The sequence below is a fragment of the Vanessa cardui genome, chromosome 16 (assembly GCF_905220365.1).
Source record: "Vanessa cardui chromosome 16, ilVanCard2.1, whole genome shotgun sequence".
Taxonomy (NCBI): domain Eukaryota; kingdom Metazoa; phylum Arthropoda; class Insecta; order Lepidoptera; family Nymphalidae; genus Vanessa; species Vanessa cardui.
The window spans coordinates 9,213,232-9,239,156 of record NC_061138.1 but is presented as its reverse complement, the minus strand read 5'-3'; the positions used below and the strand labels follow the sequence as shown (position 1 = coordinate 9,239,156).

At 33.6% G+C, this 25,925-nt stretch overlaps 3 protein-coding genes across 3 annotated transcripts; 2 read left to right on the top strand and 1 right to left on the bottom strand.

The window, feature by feature from the left end:
• Nucleotides 1–742: 742 nt before the first annotated feature.
• LOC124536292 (enoyl-CoA delta isomerase 1, mitochondrial-like) lies at nucleotides 743–3,759 on the top strand. The gene is made up of 5 exons (XM_047112808.1): nucleotides 743–924; nucleotides 1,324–1,556; nucleotides 1,671–1,817; nucleotides 2,324–2,536; nucleotides 3,046–3,759. The coding sequence occupies exons 2-5, from the start codon at nucleotides 1,329–1,331 to the stop codon at nucleotides 3,295–3,297; spliced, it is 840 nt and encodes a 279-aa protein (XP_046968764.1). The 5' UTR covers nucleotides 743–924; nucleotides 1,324–1,328; the 3' UTR covers nucleotides 3,298–3,759.
• Nucleotides 3,633–8,802, bottom strand: LOC124536293 (dynein regulatory complex subunit 3-like). The gene is given in 9 exon segments (XM_047112809.1): nucleotides 3,633–3,925; nucleotides 4,872–5,011; nucleotides 5,081–5,266; nucleotides 5,789–5,990; nucleotides 6,932–7,072; nucleotides 7,149–7,421; nucleotides 7,724–7,896; nucleotides 8,197–8,564; nucleotides 8,703–8,802. Coding segments are annotated over 9 exon segments (1,728 nt in total). The 3' UTR covers nucleotides 3,633–3,780.
• A 476-nt stretch (nucleotides 8,803–9,278) lies between these two features.
• LOC124536442 (target of Myb protein 1) lies at nucleotides 9,279–21,759 on the top strand. The gene is made up of 13 exons (XM_047112983.1): nucleotides 9,279–9,417; nucleotides 9,669–9,916; nucleotides 11,090–11,197; nucleotides 12,410–12,505; nucleotides 12,768–12,869; nucleotides 13,927–14,076; nucleotides 15,069–15,220; nucleotides 16,518–16,591; nucleotides 17,998–18,063; nucleotides 19,228–19,330; nucleotides 19,955–20,039; nucleotides 20,546–20,605; nucleotides 21,576–21,759. The coding sequence occupies exons 1-13, from the start codon at nucleotides 9,363–9,365 to the stop codon at nucleotides 21,726–21,728; spliced, it is 1,452 nt and encodes a 483-aa protein (XP_046968939.1). The 5' UTR covers nucleotides 9,279–9,362; the 3' UTR covers nucleotides 21,729–21,759.
• The last annotated feature ends 4,166 nt before the right edge of the window (nucleotides 21,760–25,925 follow it).

Here is a 25,925-nt window from a genome sequence, read left to right as displayed (position 1 = left end):
TTTTGAAGAACAAGTTTGATGAGCGTATTATCTCAAGAAATGGACCTGTCTAATAGCCCCTCGTTCATGCGATTTAACGCCTCTAGATTTTTTTTTGGGGCTACATCAAGTCATTGCTATACGCTAATAAGCCTATAGAAGCCTATAAGACGATGGAAGAGCTCAAGGCCAACATTGAACGCGAAATAGCAGCCGTTTCAGCCGAAAGGTGTGACCGAGTCATTGAAAATTGGGTCCAACGGGTCAACCACTGTAAATGTGGCCCCGGTGGTGGCGATGAGCAAAGTCGAGTTCCATTCATAAATGTCTTGAATGAACTTCAACCTGATAATAAAGATTTTTAAATATCTTAAATGGTTTTCATTTTATTTTGAAAAAAAGTTGTCAAGTGCTTCTTGGAAATCATTAATTTCTAGTGACTTTTAATTTATATAGTACTTCATACCGTCAGCAATTAAATAATTGCAATTATTTAATTGCTGACGTTAGGAAGTAAAACAAACAAATATGTTGATTATTAGTACAGTACTCCGGCATACTTACAATACTAAAAAAAAAGATTTAGAAGTAAGATATAGAAGTTTTTGTCGATTTTATCGATACTATTAACATCGAGTAAAAAAAAGAAATTGAATTTCCAGCACACATTTTGATAAATGGATTAATGTTATTATTTAGCGGTTTTATCAATTTGCCGCCAATGACCAAAATCACACAAATCGTAGACATTCATCCAATGTACTGGCCCAACACGCTGGCCCAACGTGTGCAACAGGCTTAACAATAAATGCCAAATCGTGTCAAAGTCCAGTTGTAATAATAATTGAATGAGTAGTCTAAAGTTCAAAAATTTTTATATTCGAATTTCTTCATAACTTTATTATTTGTGATTTATATTTCATATTGAGAGTGCATATATTAAAGGTAATGAAAAATAATTTTTTGTCATGTTAATTATAAATTCATTATTATTTACTTAACATTATTAATTAAAAAATTTTAATTCAATGAATTAATTAAATTAATGGATAAAAATTAAAAGGTACATTGAACCTAACTTTTAAAAAAATTAAAATTTTGAAGAGTTCATTATTTAAATCATGTTGCAGTAAACTAGTAGTAATAAATGATTTGCCTTACTGTATTAATGGTTTAACTTGTAAATTATTGAGTCCCATTTATTTTAGACAAAAAAAAGGCGATATAATCCTGCGCTGCGCATATTTATCATGATTCGAATTCAATGGATTCTGCAAAAAAAATCCACATATGTTTTTAATGCTGACTATCATATAAATTTATTTTTATTAACATGCATTATAGGTAAAATGTTTTTACGGAAAGTTATAAACAATGCTAAGCGTCTGGCTCCTAACATCCGAACCATGGCCAGTCAAGGGCCCTTGGTGGATTTAACAGTAGACAATGATGGAGTATCAATAATGACGATGCAAAGACCACCGGTCAACAGCCTTAACCTTGATTTGCTAAGAGAATTAAGTAAATCTCTTGATGAAGTAGCAAAAAATAAAAGCAGAGGATTGATACTAACATCAGTAAGTATTTCCTTATAATTTAAATATTTAAACTGCCATTGTAATAAAATATGCTATTAACTCAATACAGGTTATAAATATTTTAAAAATAACTCATTATATCTTATATTACAGTCATCACCTACAGTATTTTCAGCAGGATTAGACATAATGGAAATGTATAAGCCAGATTTTAAAAGAGCTGAAGAATTTTGGACAACATTACAGGATGTTTGGTTTAAGCTATTTGGTTCAAACTTTGTAACGGCAGCAGCTATCAATGTGAGTATTACTGTTAAAAAAAATTATATAGATTATATTTAATATACAACATAGCAAAAACCACATGCCACAATTTAAGCTTGGTAAGCAATTTTAAGAGAATTATTGAATAGTCAATAAAAATAAATTATTATTTAAACTTTGAAATTACATGGATCTACGGTTTTTATATTATTTATATGAAGGAAGTAAGTAGTCAGAAGGAAAATGGAAATGATCACAATAGATACATGTATATCTGAATGATTTTCTCACTCTCAAGATTGATACTGTAATATACATTTATACTTTAAACATAATACTGACCCTAGAATATAAAATATGATTAGTTGGTAACCTATTGAGGCAGCCTTGTTAAGTCCAATTACCAAAATTTATCAAATAAGAAGCTCATATTTTCATATTAATAGAAAGCCTTTAGCACACCTTATATTATAGTACCAAATACAAATCATACTATGAACAAACAAGCAATAATTTTCATATATTTAAAATTATTATTTAAGGGTCATGCTCCAGCTGGTGGATGTTTGCTAGCTATGTCATGTGAATACCGAGTAATGGTACAAGGTAAATTCACAATTGGGCTTAATGAAACTGCCTTAGGAATAGTAGCACCAACATGGTTCATGGACACCATGTGCCACACCATTCCTGTACGTGAGGCGGAGTATGCTCTCACCACCGCTCGGATGTTCACAGTTGATGAAGCTTTAAAGGTATGGTCAACATTAAATTAATAACAAAATAAGATTACCTATTCAATCATAAGCAAGAAAAGGCTGTGCCATAATATTATTATATTTTGATTCATTAAGATCTGAGATTCATTTTGATCATAAAGCTTTGCAATTAATTTTCTACTATTTTCTTTGAAACTAACCTTTCATGAGCAAGAAGATGCTATGTCATAATATAATTATATTTTGATTCATAATTAACTTTAGAATTAATTTTCTACTATTTTCTTTGAAATAATGGGAATAAATTTATTTGAATAATATATTCTATCATTAGTAATTATCAAGATAAGCTATCTTCACTAAAAATTGATTAAAGTAATGCAATCTATAGCATATCTAATAATGAAATAATGCAAAAATCATTACACCCAAATAATATAAAGAGGTTTCAATCTAAAATTTAATATTCATATCCAAATTGGATATCAGTAATTTCTTAACATGTAAATATATAATATATAGGTATATTAATAAATGTATTGCAGGTTCGTCTTGTAGATGAAAGTGCATCTGATAAAGCTGATGCGATCAACAAATGCAAGAGTTTTATTAAGAAGTTCGAAAGGATCCCTCCACTGGCCAGATCTATAACGAAGCAAAAAATACGTCAAGCACCTTTAAAGAATCTTCAAGAAAATCGAAAGGCTGACTGTGAAGAATTTTTAGCTTATCTTAAAAATCCTAAAGTTCAACAAAGTCTTGATATGTATATTCAATCTTTGAAAAAGAAAGCCTAATTAATGTCAACTAAGCGCAAATAAATTAACATAAAAGAATCAGTATAGGTTATAATGAAAGTATTGTGCAATTATATGTTTTGAATATTTGTTTGAGAAAGCTTCAGTATAAGTAGATTATTGTCATCCCTATATTAGCTTGGGGGGTAACATACAAGACATATTATAATGTCACACACACACACATACATAATGATTACATATTATAATGATATCATGATGGAGTAAAAATTTATTTGCTGTCTGTGGGTTAGTATTATGAATCACGAGCCCATTTTAAATACTGCCTTGATAAATAAAAAAAAATGCATATATATAATGTACATAGTCAGAATTATTGTATGTTAGATATAAAAATGAATTGAATTGTGTTAAGATATGTATACAACTTATACAAAAATTTTAATACTTACATTATTTTTGTATTCATATCGGATTATTAATAAAAGTTTATGAATGAAATTCCAAAATATATTTTATTAATTAAAAATCGTCTCCCAAAAGCGCCGCTGTTTCCGGATCGACGGTTTCAGTCATATTCATCTGCATGTCTGTCCATTCTTCGCGCTGGTTATCTATGTAGTAATATATTTCTAGAATTCTGTCTCTATTTCGCTTTATTTCATTGCTGAAAATAAAATACTCAGTAAATAATAATGTCCAGTAACCAGTAAATAATATTACTCAGTAAATAATAGTACTCAATAAATAATAAGAAAGTTCTTTCTGTATCTTGACTATATAAATGTGAGTTGAGTCGCATTGTCATAGTCGTCATTTGCTTGCCTGGAACCCATTTATTTTGGATACGTAAAAGCAAATTAATGAATGAATGAAATCAAATAAAATCAATGAAAGAAATCCGTGCATTTGCCCCATTTATACCATTTCCTTGAAAAAAAGGATTCGACTGACAGACTTTGTCGGCTACATTTGACGGCCGACATAAGATACGTTAGGAAATAGATAGTTTGGTGTATGTTCATATCTCATTGGTTTAAAAATAGCGCGTGTCTTATCCGTACAAAGTCGGGGTTTATTTGATACTAACTGTCCAGACTTAAATAAAGCCGTCTAATTTCGACAAGTTTCTCCTCGATTATGATCTTGACTTAATATTTAACTTTATTTTTAACCTTTGAATTGCGTCGGAGACGTTAAACGTATAAGCGGCATATTCTATACTAATATAAATATTTTTTGTTAATAGGGGTAATCCTCGGAAGTAATGAGACGATGCAAAAAATGTCAATGGTAGAAATCTACATTATTGCTGATGGTATAAATTAACTACATCTATAATTCACTATTATTATTCTTATTGTAAAATAAGACCTGTGCGAAGCCTGGGCAGTTCGCTAGTAAACTATAAACATTTATAATTTAATGGGATCACAAACAGATTACAAACGAGAAGGAAAAACGCGCGCACTATGATCACACTCAGCTGTACCGCAAAGTATTATCGTTCAGACAGCGATACTAAGATTGACCACTGGCGCTAAAATTCTCAATAAAATCAATCACAATAAAATATACTTAATTACAGTCTAAATATTTGATTGATTACTTACTCGTTAGCGCCTTGAATGAGTTCATCCCGCCAGTTGTTCGCGCGAGTCATGAGAAGATCTTCGCGCGCATCTATGAACCGCATGTGATTGTCGGACGATTGGGCAATAAGATTCATCATTTGATCCCTATCCATCATTACCTAGTACATAAAATTCAATCAGCCATTTGTTTTAATGACGAGGGTTACTAATAATAAGACAGATAATACTTCAAATAATTCCGGTGGGGCGTCTCCAAGCATTATCTTGTTGCCGAGTAGCTTAGAAAGCGCTTCGAACTGGCGCATGGACCACATGCCCTCGTGCTCTCGCCAGGCACCGAACGCATTCCGCGAGACTTCGAGCAACTTTGTTATCATCTCTGTCATATTCACTGCGAATTGTACTCGTGACTCCTAGTATACGATATGATAAAAATCAAAGTTTTATTGCCTTGAATAAGCACCAAGCTATAACCACATCAATAAAAAAGAAAACTTTAACCATAGCGATTAAATATGATATTTTTCCCCACATAGCGAAATTATTCAGAATATTAACGGAATAAAACATGATAAAGTTGTTCCACAACGACCGATTATATAGGTCCTTTTTCATTTTTCTGCATTTATATAAGCTTAAAAAGCTTCAATGGAAGTTTCATATACATAATTCATTTAACGAATTTACTGCTGTTCAAAATAATAACTGAATTTTTTACAGGATCTTCTGGAGTCAATTCCCTGACACTTATAACTTAAATAGGTAATTTAACAAGGATGTCGTGTTATTTTCGTAATGTAACGATTAAATTTACCTTAAGCCTACTTAGAAGCAAATTTTATTTTAATATTGAGATAAATTACTATCGGCAATACGATGTCATATTTTTTACGTGATTAGTAATCTTCCTTGATCGTAGAACTTGTTTACGTTACCTCGCATTGCTCATATAGTTGCATCTCAATAGTCATCAATTTTTTCCATAAATCATAGATAATGTCGTTGAAGGCCTCCCCAGCGTCTATAATATTAGGCTCCAGTTGTTCTATAGTGGCCTTCTTACTGGTGAATTTGCCTATTAGCTCGTTCATTTGGTCGATCAACGGCTTTTTCTTTTCCTCAAATTCTGCCACGACCCTAAAGCGTTTATTTTAAATAGAATTGATATATAGCAAATAAAATTAGATTTTTTTTATGTTATAGGTTGGCGGGCGAGCATATGGGCCACCTAATGGTAAGTGGTCACCATTGCCCATAGACAATGACGCCGTAAGAAATATTAACTATTCCTTACATCGTCAATGTGCCACCAACCTTGGGAACTAAGATGTTATGTCCCTTATGTCTGTAGTTATACTGGCTCACTCACCCTTCAGACCGGAACACAACAATACTGAGTACTGTTATTTGGCGGTGGAATAACTGATGAGTGGGTGGTACCTACCCAGACGGGTTAGCACAAAGCCCTACCACCAAGATATACCTACATAGTTTAATTGATATTACTATTAACATAGTTGTTTCTATTTAACTATTTATTAATTATACACCGAATTTATGTGATTTCATGGTCGAATAGCGTGTACACCGGTTTTCATGAGTATGCTATTCCGATGTCCCGGATAAGATTCCCCGCCAAGTCGGTGTAGAAAACTTCATTAGTTTTCTATGTTGTCTTATGTCTGGGTGTTTGTGGTACCGTCGTTACTTGTGATTTTCTAACACATTGGGAAGCAAGGGATCGTTAATATTTAACACCACTTAACATAGTGTGATCTATTTATGGGTCCGCCTACCTATTATGTCCTTTAAAATAAACGAATTAAAGGCGATGACATAATATGGACATAGACTATTTTACTACTTTCAAAACATCAGCATCATCATCATCCTTCCTTAATCAGAATTTTACTCAGCTTATTTTCTTCTTCCATACATCTCTTTCTGACGTCATCTCACAAGTAACATTCTTTCCAGCCATATTGTCTTACACACGATATAACCATAATTTATTTGTTCGTTTATTTGACTACTTTTAAATAATTTGATATAATCTTGTGTTATTATTGTGTACTTACATTTTACTCTTGACAACGCTAGCTTCTAAAGCATTATCTACTAGATCTTTAAAGAGTTTAATTTCATTCTGCCTTGAGTTATACGCCTGTTGTGCAAATTCGACCAGACCTGCCATTGTTTCTTCATATTGTTCCTTGTATCTAACGAATATAAAAATATGTTATTATAAGGTCATATTACACAACACTACATTTTAGGTATTACCGTCACTTTTACTGTCGTTTTTTTATAAATTATTATTTATAATTTATTTTTAGTAAGTAAAAAGTAAATAGGTACTGTTCATAGAATCCCAACAATTCGCCACCAACTTTAAGCAGCAGTGATCCATCTGGGTCTTTCTCGAACATTGAATCCAGTAACTCGGGACCGCTTAAATATTCAACAAAGGACAGCGCATAAAATTTGACTTTGGCTTCATAGTCTTCTTTCGCTAATCTCTCTTTTTCTGCCTTTTCATCTGCGTCATCCAATTTACGCAAAAGACCTCTGGGGATTTGTTTTATTTTATTAACATTAAGGCAATATTGAAATGGCATTTTCTTTTAAATAAATGGAACGTTCTCAGTTCGAAAGATGAGTTCTTTAAGAACACCTACTTTCAGTAGGCTTAATACTTAAATCAAAAAGCATAATTTGCCCCATGAGCCTACAATAATGTACCTAAATAACTGAGAAGAACTCGATGATAAATCGGACGATCTAAAAGCTTATCTTAAATTCTTCAAAATCAATGTAAATTATAATAAATATAAGGTTAACTTTTATCTTAAAAGCAAAAATAATATTACCGGAATAACGCTCTTCCACTCTCCCTTTCTTCCTCGGCGATAAGCTTATAGTCCAAATAAGTGACACGAATAAGAGCGGATTTCAAAAACTGGTTAGTCATGGGATCGTCACAACAAGGATTACCTTTAAAACTCACAGAACGTAATTTACGAAACCTCCTCATGTAAGCCATCTGAAATGGATTCATGAATACGTAATCAAACATTTGCTAACTTCATATTCATTATTTGTCATTTAAAAGAACAAGTGTTGGGAAATTTCAATATAGGTGATTTATTGTACGTAAATTTAATAAGGGGAAAGCGTTATTCGTTGTTTACTTTTGTCTTAGGTATTTGTCTACCTAGTACTATAGTAATATTGTATGGGTGGGTACCTACATCTCTTTGTCTCAAATTAGTCCCATTGTGATCAATACGTATAAATAGTAAGTAGAGACTAAAAACATATTGTAACATAACAAAATCAATACCTCCTTATAGTCTTCAATTAAATTATCCCCTATACTGAACACCAACAAATTTTCTAGTGTGTCCATATTCTCGAGTTTCCTAATCTTATTATGAAACAATGTTAGTACTTCTAGATTAACCAGTTCATCTAAATTTTCGATTTTTTCAATCTTATTAAAAGATAAATCTAATTCGTTTAAGCCAACCAGAAGCTCAAGATTTTCTATCTTTTCAATCAAATTGTGCGCTAAAGTTAATTTTCTTAAAGATTTAAGCATCCAAAGATGATCAATTCTTAAAATATTTTGGAACTCAAGTCGAACTATTTGTGCTTCATCTAAATGGACACCTTCTTCCGCGAACAACCGTCCAGCTTCTTCTTTTGGTCCTGATGGAGAAGAAAAAATTCAAAACTATTTTATGACATTCTAAATAGATATTAACGCCTAAACTTATTTATACATAACTGTTTTGCTGATATATTTTATAAGTCTGATATAATTTGAAGGAATTAGAATACGCTTACCATATTCTAAAATGCATCGTGTTAGCATAGCATTGTCTATAACACCAGGTTCAATATTAGGATGTATTATGAGACTGTTTAGAGATTTCTTTTCTGTCATTTTTTAATATTAGAGTGAATTATTTTTGTACCCGATAATATCGATATTTTAAATAGTAGTGCAGCTATAATAATTAAGTTTACAAACGTATAATTATTTGTTTATGTTGTCGCTAGGACAACTTGCTGAAAAAATATTTTTGTTAAAAAGTAACTTATTTGTATTGGAACAAGGACCCTTTTTGATTAAACATCGTATTATTATGAAATGTAATGGTTGAAACTTTAAACGATACGATTTACGTATTTTCCGTACCATGTTCGAACATTTCAAGTATTAGATATATAATGGATATTCTGATTCAATATTAAAACGATGCAAAAGTAGAAATTTTAATTTATTTACTCTTTACGTTAAACTGTTAATATTATTTTATGCAATAAACATAACAAAATAATTGCACAACAGCTATGTAATTTGTAAATGTGCTGCGTAAATCTGAACATTCTTGTGACATCTGACAGTACAAACTTTTTCACAGACTAGGTATTTTTACGTCTATCTGGGTGACAAGTGAAATCGGTGAAATTATTTATTTATAATAGGATTACTTTACAAAAATGTCGTTTTTCGGAGTAGGGAATCCTTTCGCTTCGCCTGTTGGCCAGAAAATAGGTAAACGAAATTAAAATAACATCCAGATATTGCTAGGCTTTATGCGGTATTTTAAAAACCCGTGACTTAAGTTTCCTTTCGTTTTGTTGCGCACTAAGAAGTAAAATTTTCTCTTTGTCATCAAAGAGTTGTTTATGTGTTTGTGCCAATACGTTAGTCCTTAATGACTCGTTTCATATTTAATTAGCGGCTTCAAATTACTTATTGAAAATACGACATTTGTTATGTTATATGTGTATAAAATGTTCCAGAACAAGCTACGGATGGATCGTTGCCGTCGGAAAATTGGGCTCTTAACATGGAAATATGTGATATTATTAATAGTAGTACAGATGGACCTAAAGACGCTATCAAAGCCATTCGAAAGAGATTGACTCAGAGTGCAGGAAAAAACTACACCATAGTTATGTATACTCTAACTGTACTCGAAACTTGCGTCAAGAATTGTGGAAAGAGCTTCCATGTATTAGTTTGCAACAAGGAGTTCATTACTGAACTGGTGAGTTCATTATTATTATTATATCTACAATATACAAAGATCAATACATACAGACAGACCATTATTTGTATGTAATCTTTTCGTAGCAACTTAATCATGATAAAGAAAATTAAATTCAAAGTAAACTGGTATTGTTTATTTGGGTAATAATTTGACCTTGCAATGTGAAATATTGAAAGGCTTTTGTTCTGGTTTTTATTAAAAGGTAAGGTCGCAATCTCTGTTTTAGTAATTCAAGATATAATTAAAAGTAATTTATAAAAAAAAAAACATTATATGTATTTTTTTGATTATTTTGTCTGTTCATCGATTTTATTACTTTATTATCTAAATAAAAAAACAAACAGTCACAAATTCCATATTAAGAATATTTATAACATGTATGTCTATCAAATGTTTTATCTGATAAAATGTTATTCACATAGTTTATTTACATTTGTATATAGTATCCTATTTTTATTTTAATGATGAGTATGTTTTATTTTAAATTAAAATTTTATGTTTTCGTCAAATATTTGATTTGCGAACAAAACTAATTTATATATTATAAGCTATAATGTACATTAGTTTTGTTTTTAATGTAATGTACATATTTCTTATCCATAAATTCAAAATCCTAGTTATAATTTAATCATACATATGATACCCCAGTTGCAGTTATTTCTGTTCTGATTTTGTAAAGAACAATAAAAGGAGTATAAACTTGACTTCTTAAATAATGTAATAAAAAGATAATAGTTTTATTTTATTTTAAATATATATTAGCATGATGTCACTATCTTTAGCGTTATTTAATTCACAAAGCTGGTTTTAAAACAAGCTTATTCTTATATTAGCATATTGGTATAAACAGAACTCTCGAATAATTAATATATGTATATGCAACATATATATTTTACAGTTTCTGTTCAAATAAATTAGCATAGAAATATAATTGAGACTCAGCTTAAGATGTATTCTTATCTAATGCACTTTTAATAGCTTCACCGATTGGTAGAGTTTTTTATGTTTATTTATATTATTAGAGGTTGATGAAATTTGTTTTTTTCTTAAAGGAGTTTAATTAAGAACTTGTTTTGACAATGTCAATGAAACCTCTTTTATAATCAAAGTTAAACAAACTATACAATTATTACTCTATGAAACCAGCTGAACAATTTTTTTATTTCACAGGTGAAACTTATTGGTCCTAAAAATGATCCACCGACAGTTGTGCAAGAGAAAGTTCTTAGTCTCATCCAATGCTGGGCTGACGCTTTCCAAAATCAGCCAGAACTACAGGTAAAATACACTAATATAATTATTATTAACACATCTCATCTCATATAAACATCCATGTCAGATCACAATGCAAAAGGTACCCATATAATATCATTAGTATAAGGGAATTGAAAGGCAATCTGTGTTTGCACACTTGAGCACTACCTATACTTCTGTATATTAGTTATTTAGTTGTCGAGAATAGTTGCCATGACACAAATGAGTTAGTAGAACATAATTATTATATTAATGGTGCAAGGTGTAATTTTGTAACTGTTATACTTTTGTGTAATTGTAGTATTATATTTTAACTTTAGCAAGTAATATTATTTAACGTAATGTAATGAATATTTATAAAATATTATCATCATTAATATACGAAAGTTTTGCTCTAAATGGAATTTTTACGATATTACATAACAATTATAATATTTAGTGCATGAAATGTGAGTGAACAATATTTTTTTTTTATGTATTGGAGATTTTTTTATTGTACTAGCTGTGCCCGCGATCTTGTACGCGTTTGAACTTAACAAATAAAAATATTATTGTAGCCTAAGTTACACCTTATTATATAATTTATCTGCCAATGAAAGTCCCCTCAAAATCGGTTCACCTGTAGAGATTAGCCGGAACAAACAGGAAGACAAATAAAAATTGTAAAAAATGTTATTGTTAATTGTTAAATGTTGTTGGTATATGTACCATGTATACATACATGCATGCATTGAGTAAAAAAGGGCTATTTTAATATTACAAACAGATATTCAGATACAGAAATTTTGATGAATAGGAATTTCTCTTCAGGAGAAAAAACATTGAAGTAGGCAACCCTGGGCTTATTAAATTACATCTGATAGTGATTAATTTAGCCTTTGCAGTAACGAGATTATCGTCCTCGCCTTTGACCTCTACAGGTCAAACGTAAATTGTTCTGTATTTTTTTTATGACATTTGAGTTGAGTTTATATTTTAACTAGCGACCCGCTCGGCTTTGCACCGCTACAATGCTGATACTAAATATACTACAGATTTTTTCTTATTTCTTTACTATATTGATGTATTATATACAAAAAACTTCCTCTAGAATCACTCCATCTATTAAAAAAAATGCATCAATATCTGTTGCATAATTTTAAAGATCTAAGCATTCATAGAGCAGACAGCGGTAAGCAACTTTGTTTTATATAGTATTTAATGATGATAATGAATATGATCGTGATTTATTTTCAGGGAGTTGGTCAAGTATACAATGAGCTGCGAACCAAAGGCGTTGAGTTTCCAATGACAGATTTGGATGCTATGGCACCTATATTCACACCGCAAAGAGTAAGAACAACATTTAATATGGTTATTGATTTTTGAGCCGAACATACTTAAAAAAAGAAATAAGTTTATTTATTTAATATATTTGGTCATACAAAAACACAATTAATAAGGTTTTCGGAGTTTTTAAATAGATTTACATCATGATTAAAAATAAGAAAATAATTTAATTTAGCAGTTCTAGATAATTGCGATTTAAGTGTGGTGGTTTTTTTTTTGGATTTTTTGTATTATAAATATTCATAATATATTTTTAAAATAACAGAGCGTGCCAGATGGTGGTGAACCCATCGTTGGTTCGCCCCAACGCGCTGCCATCCCGCAAAATTCGCCCAGTCGGCCCACACAGGAGCAAATTACAGGCACAGTAAGTGGGGCAAATATTGTTATTGTTTTTATTTAATTTTATAACAATTCCTTTACTTAATTCCGTTCATTTCAAAGGTGAAAATTGAATAAAAAGTTTTTTTATTTATGAGTAGCTAATTTATAGTCATAGTTCATTTTCTTTTTTATATGTAATTCAGTATGCTGTATCAAATTTACGTTGTTCTCGAAATATACAATTACAATTAGCATCTTTGTAATTAATAACAAATAAATAAACCAATATTGGACAACATCAAACACATTACTCTGATCCCAATCTAAGTAGCTAAAGCACTTGTGTTATGGAAAATTAGAAGTAACGACGGTTCCACAAACACCCTGACCTAGGACAAAATAGAAACTAATGAACTTTTTTTACATCGACTCGGCAGGTTTCGAACCTGGGATCTCGGAGTGGCTTACCCATAAAAACCGGAGCACACACTACTCGACCGCGGAGGTCATCAAATCTTTAGAACACTAACAACTAGCGTGCACTGGTGATTTTCGTCACTCTTGTCGAGTCCATGAATATGTATGGAGTTGCGCGCACGTTACGACGTGACAATTGGGTGACATTTGTGTCTGCATCTGTTCACGGACTTGACAAGAGTGACGAAACAGTCACCGTGACAAAAGTCACCAGTGCGCGCTAGTTCTAACAGTTTATGAATGAAATATGTAAAAAGTCACCAGTGCGCGCTAGTTCTAACAGTTTATGAATGAAATATGTAAAAAGTCACCAGTGCGCGCTAGTTCTAACAGTTTATGAATGAAATATGTAAAAAGTCACCAGTGCGCGCTAGTTCTAAAAGTTTATGAATGAAATATGTAAAAAGTCACCAGTGCGCGCTAGTTCTAACAGTTTATGAATGAAATATGTAAAAAGTCACCAGTGCGCGCTAGTTCTAACAGTTTATAAATGAAATATGTAAAAAGTCACCAGTGCGCGCTAGTTCTAAAAGTTTATGAATGAAATATGTAAAAAGTCACCAGTGCGCGCTAGTTCTAAAAGTTTATGAAGGAAATATATAGTGAGCGTATCGATCTCGCAGCAGGTGACGCTCTCCGAGAGCCAGACGAGCAAGCTGCGCGCCGACCTGGCGGTGGTGGAGGGCAACATGACCGTCATGAACGACATGCTGACCGAGCTCACCGCGCAGCCCTACCACCGGCACCACGACACCGACATCGAATTGCTCAACGTTAGTATAACACATATTTAATCGCCTTTCTGCGTTCACACTGACAGGTAATCGGAGGAGAAAATTCTATAACAAAATTAAATGTTCTATGTAAATTGAAGGTTTTTACATAATATTACATATCTATTATATACTTGTGTATTGAATGACACATATTTAATCGCCTTTCTGCTTTCACACTGACAGGTAATCGGAGGAGAAAATTCTATAACTAAATTAAATGTTGTATGTATAATGAAGGTTTTTACATAATGTTACATATCTATTATATACTTGTGTATTGAATGCTTATCATGTTTCTTTACTCGGAATAACTTATATTTATTAGTCTAATTGATATATTTCCTTGAATAATAATTACTAAAAAAACAGTCCAGTTTAAGTAAGTTGGTTGTACAAACAAACATGTGTGCGCAGTATTGGGTGCATTTTTTAGACCCGCGCGCATAAATGGATGGGACGGTAATCCGATAAGAGGAGAGTGAGAAGACTAAATAAATGAATCTTATTATTCATTAAAAGAGTACGTTTTAGAAAGAAACGCCTGGAGTTAGGCTCGGGTTCCATCATAGGACACTAATTACTGTAAATTGCACATTTACAACAGCATTGTAAATCTGTTTATATAAAAAGAGCAACTATGCGAGTTTCTTCTCGCTAGAAGCTGCTTTCCGATACGGTTGTAGTATTTAATTGTTGACGATTCAAAAACAAAAAAAAAATGATTTGATTCGATGTGAGAAATCTGGTTTCCGTGCTCACCGAAGCGTCAGCGTTAGGTTCGGGGTTGCCACTGAAAAATTATTTGGTTAAAAATCCCTGCAAGCCCCCTGGTGTTGCAGATGTCCATGGGCGGTGGTAGTCACTTTCCATCAGGTGGGCCTCCTGCTCGTTTGTCACCTATTTCATAAAAAAAAAAAAAAATCCAAAAAGTTTTTATGGACTCGATAAATTGGAGATAGTAAGTCAGGTGTACGGTGTGGGTTTGGCAGGAGCTGGCGGACACGCTGCGCGCGATGCAGGCGCGCGTGGCGGAGCTGGTCGCGCGGCTGGCGGGCGAGAGCGCGCTCACGGCCGAGCTGCTGCTCGCCAACGACCGCCTGCACAACCTGCTGCTGCGGCACGCGCGCTTCCTCAGCAACCGGTGCGTCGACACACACACACACACACACACACACAATACACTCCCACTCCACTGTACTAAGCTAGCTGTCATTGTGTCTTCCTCAGCAACCGGTGCGTCGCCGCACACACACACACACACACACACAATACACTCCCACTCCACTGTACTAAGCTAGCTGTCATTGTGTCTTCCTCAGCAACCGGTGCGTCGACACACACACACACACACACACACAATACACTCCCACTCCACTGTACTAAGCTAGCTGTCATTGTGTCTTCCTCAGCAACCGGTGCGTCGACACACACACACACACACACACACACATACAATACACTCCCACTCCACGGTACTAAGCTAGCTGTCATTGTGTCTTCCTCAGCAACCGGTGCGTCGACACACACACACACACACACACACACAATACACTCCCACTCCACTGTACTAAGCTAGCTGTCATTGTGTCTTCCTCAGCAACCGGTGCGTCGACACACACACACACACACACACACACACATACAATACACTCCCACTCCACTGTACTAAGCTAGCTGTCATTGTGTCTTCCTCAGCAACCGGTGCGTCGACACACACACACACACACACATACAATACACTCCCACTCCACGGTACTAAGCTAGCTGTCATTGTGTCTTCCTCAGCAACCGGTGCGTCGACACACACACACACACACACACAATACACTCCCACTCCACTGTACTAAGCTAGCTGTCATTGTGTCTTCCTCAGCAACCGGTGCGTCGACACACACACACACACACACACACACACATACAATACACTCCCACTCCACTGTACTAAGCTAGCTGTCATTGTGTCTTCCTCAGCAACCGGTGCGTCGACACACACACACACACACACACACACAATACACTCCCACTCCACTGTACTAAGCTAGCTGTCATTGTGTCTTCCTCAGCAACCGGTGCGTCGACACACACACACACACACACACACACACATACAATACACTCCCACTCCACGGTACTAAGCTAGCTGTCATTGTGTCTTCCTCAGCAACCGGTGCGTCGACACACACACACACACACACACACACAATACACTCCCACTCCACTGTACTAAGCTAGCTGTCATTGTGTCTTCCTCAGCAACCGGTGCGTCGACACACACACACACACACACACACACACACATACAATACACTCCCACTCCACTGTACTAAGCTAGCTGTCATTGTGTCTTCCTCAGCAACCGGTGCGTCGCCGCACACACACACACACATACACAATACACTCCCACTCCACTGTACTAAGCTAGCTGTTATTGTGTTCAGGATCGCCGCAACCGGTGGGGCGACTCCGTCCGCCATCTTGGGTGCCGCTATGGGTGTTCCCGGTACGACCTCGCGTAAGTAACGAGCTTTTATTTGTCTCCAATTATACAGGGTTATTGGTATTTTTAATGTAATCCCGTTAGGAGGTGAAGAGGTTGCAGTCATTTCGTCTCCCATATGCATGATGCAAAAATTAACCATTTTTGAGTTATCGCATTTTTTAGATTTTTTCAAAATAAGCAAAAAATGCAACTACAAACATTTATTTAAAAAAAGTATTAATTGAAATCTATTTTTTATCTGATTAAACATTAGATAATTCTCAATATTTAATTAAACAATAATTATCAATCCAAATTTTAAAATGCGAGATGGAAAACGTTACTATTTCAATACGATTTTTTTTCCTTAAAAATGCGTTAAAAACTAAAAAAAAACATTATGAAACTTGTTCTGCAGATTATTTTAAAATATTTTGTTGAAAACGAAATAAAATACATTAATTTACTTTGCGTCGCCACGTAGAACTTTGCCCTTCTCGTCAAAAAGTAATTTAATAATTAACAAAGATATTAATATCAAATCATAATAAATCATTTACCGATGTCAATATGTATTTTGTTAGTAGTTAACATGAGTTGAATTTGTTATGTATTATAAATATTCAAGCAAGATTTTTTTGCCCTTTTTTGCACCTAGACAGCAACAGAGATATATAGTGTGAGAGTGATGCAAGAGATTAGCCGCCATTTTTAAATTTACGATACTTAGAAATTTTAATCGATTGGATGGATATAAAAATAAATTTATGTTATACTGAATATCAAATTCGAAAATTAATACTGTAGTTTTGGATATTCTTTTTTTTAAATAAATAATAAATATTTAAAAAAATATATATTATATAATTTTGATTTAATGAATTTATAATAAAATTAACGTTTAAATTATTGGGCAAAAAGTGTGTGTCTAGGATACAACGAAGGGTTGCATCAGAACTTTACTGTACTCTAATATAATAGAACGTACTGGCATCGAAGTCGAGATGGCCCAGTGGTTAGAACGCGTGCATCTTAACCTATGATTGCGGGTTCAAACCCAGGCAAGCACCGCTGATTCATGTGCTTAATTTGTCTTTATAATTCATCTCGTGCTCAGCGGTGAAGGAAAACATCGTGAGGAAATCAGCTTGTGACAAATTTCATAGAAATTCTACCACATGTGTATTCCACCAACCCGCATTGGAACAGCGTGGAAGAATATGTTCCAAACCCTCTCCTTAATGGATGAGGAGGCCTTATCTCAGCAGTGGGAAATTTACAGGCTGTTACTTTACTGGCGTCAGGGACATAACATCTATCATCAATGCAAAAGTCTGTGTCTATTGGTCTTTCAAAGCCAAACTACTGACTACTGAACCAATTTGATGACATTTGCTAATTTTATTATTAATAATGGCATTTCTATTGCTCGATTTCAGCGGAAAAGGCCGAAGATGACGCACTCATTGATCTCAGCGATGACGTGCCCGACGTAGCTAAACTATGTAAGTACCCAATATAATCATATTTATGATTTGTGTATCATATAAATCAGATCATATTAATGTTTTATTTCTTTAATTTCACCTATATATATAAACACTTTGCGTTGTATTCAAATTCAATAGATTTTAATTAATTAAACAAATCAATTACATAAATAATAGCACAGTAGTCATAAATATAGTTTCGTTTAAATATACACGGACACAAATGAATCAATGAATCTATTACAAAGCAATAAATAGTCTGTCGGAAATTAGCGATTCGACGCACACGTGGTGCGCGGGAAATCTTGATCTTTCATAATGGCCGCCGCCCGCCTGTACCATTGACGCGGAGCTTCACTAGAGCGCCGTTCAAATCCCATTGACACTCTTTTCCAAGCAGTAGGAAAAACAAGATGGCGTCATATACTCTCACTAAAAGGCTATTTGACAATGCGAAAATAAATTGTGAATTATTGTAATCAGTGTATATATTGTAAGTTTAAAAATGGTTATTTATTAACGAAACTTGAAAATAATATTTAACTTATTCAAAAATCAATAAATAAAAATGCATTTTTTCAAACGTTTGTCACGTGACACAAAATGTTTCTGATTGGCCGGGCTTATGATGAAGTCACTTTCTTGTAAACCTTGCTTTTCTACTATACGTACCACAGATTAAAATACAGCAAAGTGACGTCACCGACCCCATTGCAGCGCCATATTGTCCAAGTAGCGTTTTCGCGCGTTATTTAAATATGGAATTTTTAATATGATATTTTTCGGCAAATATGTACTAGAATTAAAAAAATCAACTTTTCTGGGTTCCAAATAATATAAAATGAATTTTAGAAACCAGTCAAATAGCCTATTCTTCTCACTATTTCTCACTAAACTTATGACGTATAATGCACATATGTGTACTGTCTGAGTATGTAAATGGAGTAATGGTATTTGCAAATCGGGGTGATGTTTTCTTTATGTATTATTTTTTGTTTATGTATTATTTAATTATTTGAATGTTGTTTCCAAAAATGATAAATGTAAGTACGACAACGAATGTCTGCAAATTGTTTGTATTTATTTTTTCAAATGTGTTCTCATGTAAGTGATGTGATTGTCTTTATGAGAATAAATAATCTTTAAACCTACATATATACTTATTACGTTCGTTTTCAGCCGTAAAAGACGATCAGCCTGACAAGTCCCCGAGCAGCTCGAAGGACGAGTTCGACATGTTCGCGCAGTCGCGGAACGTCACCTACGAGACCGCCAAGACCGGGTCAGTGATTTGTAACTCGACATTTGTAATTTAAGAATATCATAAAGCGTTGGTGAACAAGCAAATGGGCCACCTGGTGTTAAGTGGTCACCTCCGCCTCTTAAGACACCCATGGGTAGAGTTGGAGAGGTCCTATTGTATTTAGGGACTCGCGAATGGATAGAGTAAGGAATGAGTACATTAGAGGAAGTTTGAAAATGACACCGATAGCCGAGAAGTTATGTAAAGGCGGCTGTAATGCTGAGGAATGAGGAAGGCCTTGAGCATGGATGTGGATGGTTATAGAGGTAGAGGACGACCAAAGAAACGATGTAGGATTCTGTGAAAGAATATTACTTGTGAGATGACGCCTGACTGAGAGGTATGGAAGGAGAGGCTGCGCTGATTCCAAATAAAATTGAGAGGGCAGGAGGATTATTTACGCTTAAGAGTATTGTCAAAAATTGAATTTTAAATTAATGTAGTGTAAACACATTCCTTATAAAATATTATCAATAAAATAGTTCAAAGGTTTTTCTTTTATGATTTCATAGTGTAGTGAATGTATAATTGACAATATAGCGCGTAGAAAATAAAATTGTAACAAACAACTTTTATTATTTCACTCTCATTGCGTGTGTGCAGGGGCAGCAGCTACGCAGACAACGCGGAGGAGCCCCGCAGCGCCGGCCTCGCCGCCGCCGCGCAGCTGCGCCCCGCCGCCGCGCTCGTGCGTATCCACCACCCGCCACCCGCCACTGCGCACCACATACCACCAACATGCACTACCTACCACCACCTTGAACCAATTACCACTAACTCTAACTCCCTCTGGCTACCAATCACCCCTACCGTCACCTCGCACCACCTACCACCATCTGCCACCACTTACCGCCACCTCAAACTAATTCCCAAATAATGCTAAATGAAACGTCATTCCACTACCCTCTGTCATTTTCATTCACTCCGCAACACATTTACGAATCCAAAATGTGATCTTTATTACAGTGACCCCTAGAATAACGATATACTGTCGGAAAAAACCCTCTATTCGAAAATTTTATCATCAGGTGTATAGGATCTTTTGTATCTGTACTAATCTAACCAACGATTTTTTCGCCTCTCCATACATAAATAACATTTATTTCTTTGTATTTATGAGAATGATTTATTTTCTTTCTATTTAGTTTTTATTGGTATTTATTTTTTTATTTACTCGGTGCCGATTGTCAACAGCCGACTGGAATGGATCAGAGAGAATTCGATGAGATATCGGCTTGGTTAGCGCAGGAGAAGGTGACTTATCGTTTCATTTAATTTTTTGTTTCACATTTTTTTTACATTAACACTTTTATTTGTCTTTATTTTATTACTTTAAACTATATATAATCACAGAATTTTCCACTATATATTATGCTATTTAATATATAAAGGCTTATTATAATTTTCTTCCAAATAAAAATCTATAATGGTATTTATTAAGCTGTATATGACTAAATGGTTATTTAGGATAATTGCACGCTTTTCATAAAAGGATTTTAGGCACGCTATAAATAAAAAGTTAATATGAACTAACAAAGGATAATTGCACGCTGTTCATAAAAGGAAAATTATAGGCACGCTATAAATAAAAGGTTAATATGAACTAACAAAGGATAATTGCATGATGTTCATAAAAGGAAAATTATAGGCACGCTATAAATAAAAAGTTAATATGAACTAACAAAAAATAATTGCACGCTGTTCATAAAAGGGAAATTATAGGCACGCTATATATAAAAGGTTAATATGAACTAACAAAGGATAATTGCACGCTGTTCATAAAAGGAAAATTATAGGCACGCTATATATAAAAAGATAATGTGAACTAACAAAGGATAATTGAACGCTGTTCATAAAAGGAAAATTATAGGCACGCTATATAGTAAAAGTAAAGTAAAGTAACAGCCTGTAAATTTCCCACTGCTGAGATAAGGCCTCCTCTTCCATCAAGGAGAGGGCTTGGAACATATTACACCACGCTGTTCCAATGCGGGTTGGTGGAATGCACATGTGGCAGAATTTCGATGAAATTAGACACATTCAGGTTTCCTCACGATGTTTTCCTTCACCGCCGAGCACGAGATGAATTATAAACACAAATTAAGCACATATATAAAGTGGTGCTTGTCCGCGTTTGAACCCGCAATCATCGGTTAAGATGCACGCGTTCTAACCACTGAGCCATCTCGGCTCGCTATATATAAAAAGTTAATTCAAACCTCAGGCGGCGTCGGAGGCGAGCGGCGCCCCGGAGAGCGTGACGAGCAGCGACTTCGACAAGTTCCTGGCGGAGCGCGCCGCCGCCGCCGACGGCCTGCCCGCCGCGCCGCCGCACCGGCAGATACAGAAGGACGAGGACTCCATGTTCGCGCTCTGATCTGCTCCCACAACGATGACACCCCCCCCCGCGCCGCTGCTTCACTGCTAATATTTTCACGAGAGAATGTGGCCCGCAAGTCGCAGACAAACGTTATATATAACCTACAAAACTAAAATACAAACAATTTGACGTAAAGTACGACGCAACTTAGATGTCGCATCGGCAAAATTCGTAAAACCGATCACATCCGAATTCAGTACGCTATCCCAAATTATCAATATTTATTTCTCATGCGAATATGGTCTTTGCACAAACGTAATAACATGTAATATCATATGACCTAATATATTCGTCAATTTGACGCGTCGATTTACATGCTTTCTCTGACGCGTGAATCTATAGCGACGAATGGCGCGTTAGGGAGCTATTTCTATTGGTTGTGTAAATCTGCCGATTTAATCTGTAATCGGTTTTATTTTCATTCCATTGCGTTTTCCGATGCTACATTTAATTTGTGTCGTACTATACACCAGGCTTAACTAAATATAGAAGTATAGTATGACACAAATTTGATGTAGCATCGGAAAATGCAATGGAATGAAAATAAAACCGATTACTACCGATTTACACAACCAATAGAAATAGCTCCCTATCGCGCCATTCGACGCTATTCGTTTCATTTTCCGATGCTACATCTAATTTGTGTCATACTATACTTCTATATTTAGTTAAGCCTGGTGTATAGTACGACACAAATTAAATGTAGCATCGGAAAACGCAATGGAATGAAAATAAAACCGATTACAGATTAAATCGGCAGATTTACACAACCAATAGAAATAGCTCCCTAACGCGCCATTCGTCGCTATAGATTCACGCGTCAGAGAAAGCATGTAAATCGACGCGTCAAATTGACGAATATATTTGGTCATGTGATATTACAATTTATTACGTTTGTGCAAAGATCATATTCGCATGAGAAATAAATATTGATAATTTGGAATAGCGTACTCAATTCGGATGTGATCGGTTTTACGAATTTTGCCGATGCGACATCTAAGTTGTGTCGTACTATACAAATGTGGGAATTGTAACTCTACCGATTAAAGTGCATGTTCTAAAGTTACCTAATTCAAGCGAGGTTAAAAATTAATAGTCTTAACTATTTTTGTTGAGTTAAATTACATAATAAATTCCCACCTGTATGATGAAATGAAATAAGTCGAACGTATGATTTTAAAATGTTATTCGTTGTTAAGAATTGTATTTTAAATAATATTTAACTTGATCCGAAGCAACACTCAAATGAATAACGGAATTTGACTCGTTTTAAATAAATATTGCAGTGAAAGCTGGACATGCGTGTGCGCAGCTGTCATGAAATTAAGTTGAAATGTTTTTTTCGCATCGAATTATGCATCTCTAAATGTAATTCACATCGTTTCATAGTGATAATAATATGGTTCTATACAATAGCTCGACATAAAGATGCCGAATGGTGCCTGGCTTTTATAACGAAATATATTAAGCGAAAATAACCTGAGTGAACATCGTATGTATCATGATAGGAAACAATAATTTAATAATAAAAGTAAGTTAGCAATTATTTATTAAAATTTACTTTAAATTAAGTAAATATTTTGTTACAAAAATTTGAGATTATGTTTAACATCATATAAACAAATTCAATGCATTTTAAATAACGACTGCGATGTAAATTTATCGCATTTATTGCATATGCCGTATGTATACAATTAAATGTTCTTTATATGAATATGTATGTGTAAATTTGAACGAGGGAGCATTTATGAATACCGTTATATTGTATTATTGTTGCATATGTGTGTTTGACTATTTAAAAAATACATTTTTTATGGGAAACTCTAAAGTTCACCCGTGTAAGTAAGATCTTGCCATGTCTCAAACTTTTGACTTTGATTATTTTTTATATATGTCAAATACTGAAATGCTATAACGATTACATAAACTACATTTAATGGCTTATGTGATATATATATTATACATAAATTTAATCATTTTATATATAAATGATATTATGGTATTAATTTTTATTTGCGCAGAATTTTGAATGTGCAATAATTTTTATATGTTTACATAAATGAAAATCAACGATCGTTATATGATAGGTTCTCTCGTATTTACGTTAATTATAAATTTTATTTAACAAGTAGTCCAGTCACGACTTTAGTGAAATTGTGCCCGCCTCTGTAGTTAATTATAACGCCTTACTGTCCGTTACGTGTCCTACACAGTAGAGTAACCAAGCATCATGTTACCATAAGCCCTATTTGTACCAAAGTAGAACGCTTTCGAATATATGGCTTTTGACTCGTGTACCATTTTAATATGTATTTCATTAATATTCGATTATAGATTTTTTTTGTTACTTTTATTGTGCACAAAACTATATATAGTGTGTTTACAAAGATGGCATAAGTTTATAAAATTCTAAAGTAATGATTTAACATCAATTGGAGAATAAGATGAAATATATAAATTACTTTGATGTTGTTTGGGAAAATGTAAGTAATGAAAATCAATCATCATTAACTTTTGAGTGAACACTTTTTGAAACAACAATGATTTTTTTATTAGAGGTTTTATTATACTATATGTATACGCAAAGATATATCTTTACTATGATGAAAATATTATAAGTGAATACAGATATTTTTATGTTAATGATTAAAATATATTTAATCGTTCTTATGCCATCTCATTAAAATGTATTCATTATAACACATCTGACCGAGGTCGCGACTCATTATAGTTATAAATTTTCAACCATTCCACTTGTCTCGATAATAATTAATATTTTGGTGTTATGTGATAATTTTAAAAGAACAAGCTTAATGTTAATAATTTAAAGAGTTATTTTATGTTTAATCGTTGTAATTAAGATAATAAAATTAACTACCATAATCGTTTTTTTATTTTCACAAAACACAAATTTTAATGAATGCGTAACACTTATAGAACAGTTAAATGAAGTCACAGTATTTAATTTTATATGTAGGTGTGACTAATCCCTTGATCTTACTTGAATAGGTAAGGTCAACGATGTCTTCCAGGAAATATTGTGACCTACTCGCTCGATAAAGACGCTGTAGAACTATAATAATATCTAACAAGTTGAACTAAACAAAATAATTCAACAGATGTTTTTTAGCCATTAATATATATAAAATATACATTATGTACTAATGTGCTATATTTCGTGATACAAGTGCGCAGTGCAGTTGACGAACAGAATGAGTGCATTATGTTCGTCAACTGCACTACAGCCAATGATGTTCTAGTAAACAGATATGTTATTAACGCGCAAAAAGTGAATACTAGAAAACGTCTTAATTGGGACGTTTGCCTTTAGTCGTTTTACGTAGTAATACGTTATAATACATCATAATTATGTAGTAATAAGTTTTGCGTAATTAAAACATCTAGTTATCCCTTTAACTTATTGTTTTTATCAAGCTATCCTTTTTACTTGTAACGAAATGTAAAATAAACGGTCCCCGGCGCGGCACACTTTTTTCTGTTGTTTAATATGGGTATAACTGTTTATTAGAATATCATTGACTACAGCCCAAACATTTGACTTAGCTTTTCATTCAGGATTCAACGCACGCGCGTGAACTCACCGGCGATATAATTTAAATAACGATTCAGTTGCCCAGTAAGTAAAGTCTTGTTGCTCAAGTATTAAGTAAGATCAAAAGATGAAAAATATTTATAGATGATTTTTTTTTTTAATTTTAGATGTAGCAATTGATAAAATTGCTTTTTATAGAATTACTAGTGTACTTTTGGATGTATTTAATATTTCTTAGAGGTAATTTAAAAAAAAAATACTACTTAATATATGCACAATAGCTCTAAATTATATTTTAGGAACCAGAATTAGGAAGTAGGTTAACCTCTAAAACAATTATCTTTAATTTAAAATAACAATCAATCTACAACACAAATAACTATCAATAATAACATTATACCGTAATAATTATATTCACGATCTCAATGTGTCAACCACGAATCTCCCGCCATTTTTTTTTTAGGAGAAGGAAAGTTATGTGACTTGACGCAGATGTTGCTTGTTTATTCCAACAATATTTGTTATAACTGATAATAAATAAATAGTTTGTTAACTAAAGTTTGTCCAAAAAAGATAAAGATCCACCCTGTGACATCAAGGTGATTGCTCGTATAAATATAAGTTTCAGGAATAAGGGAAGA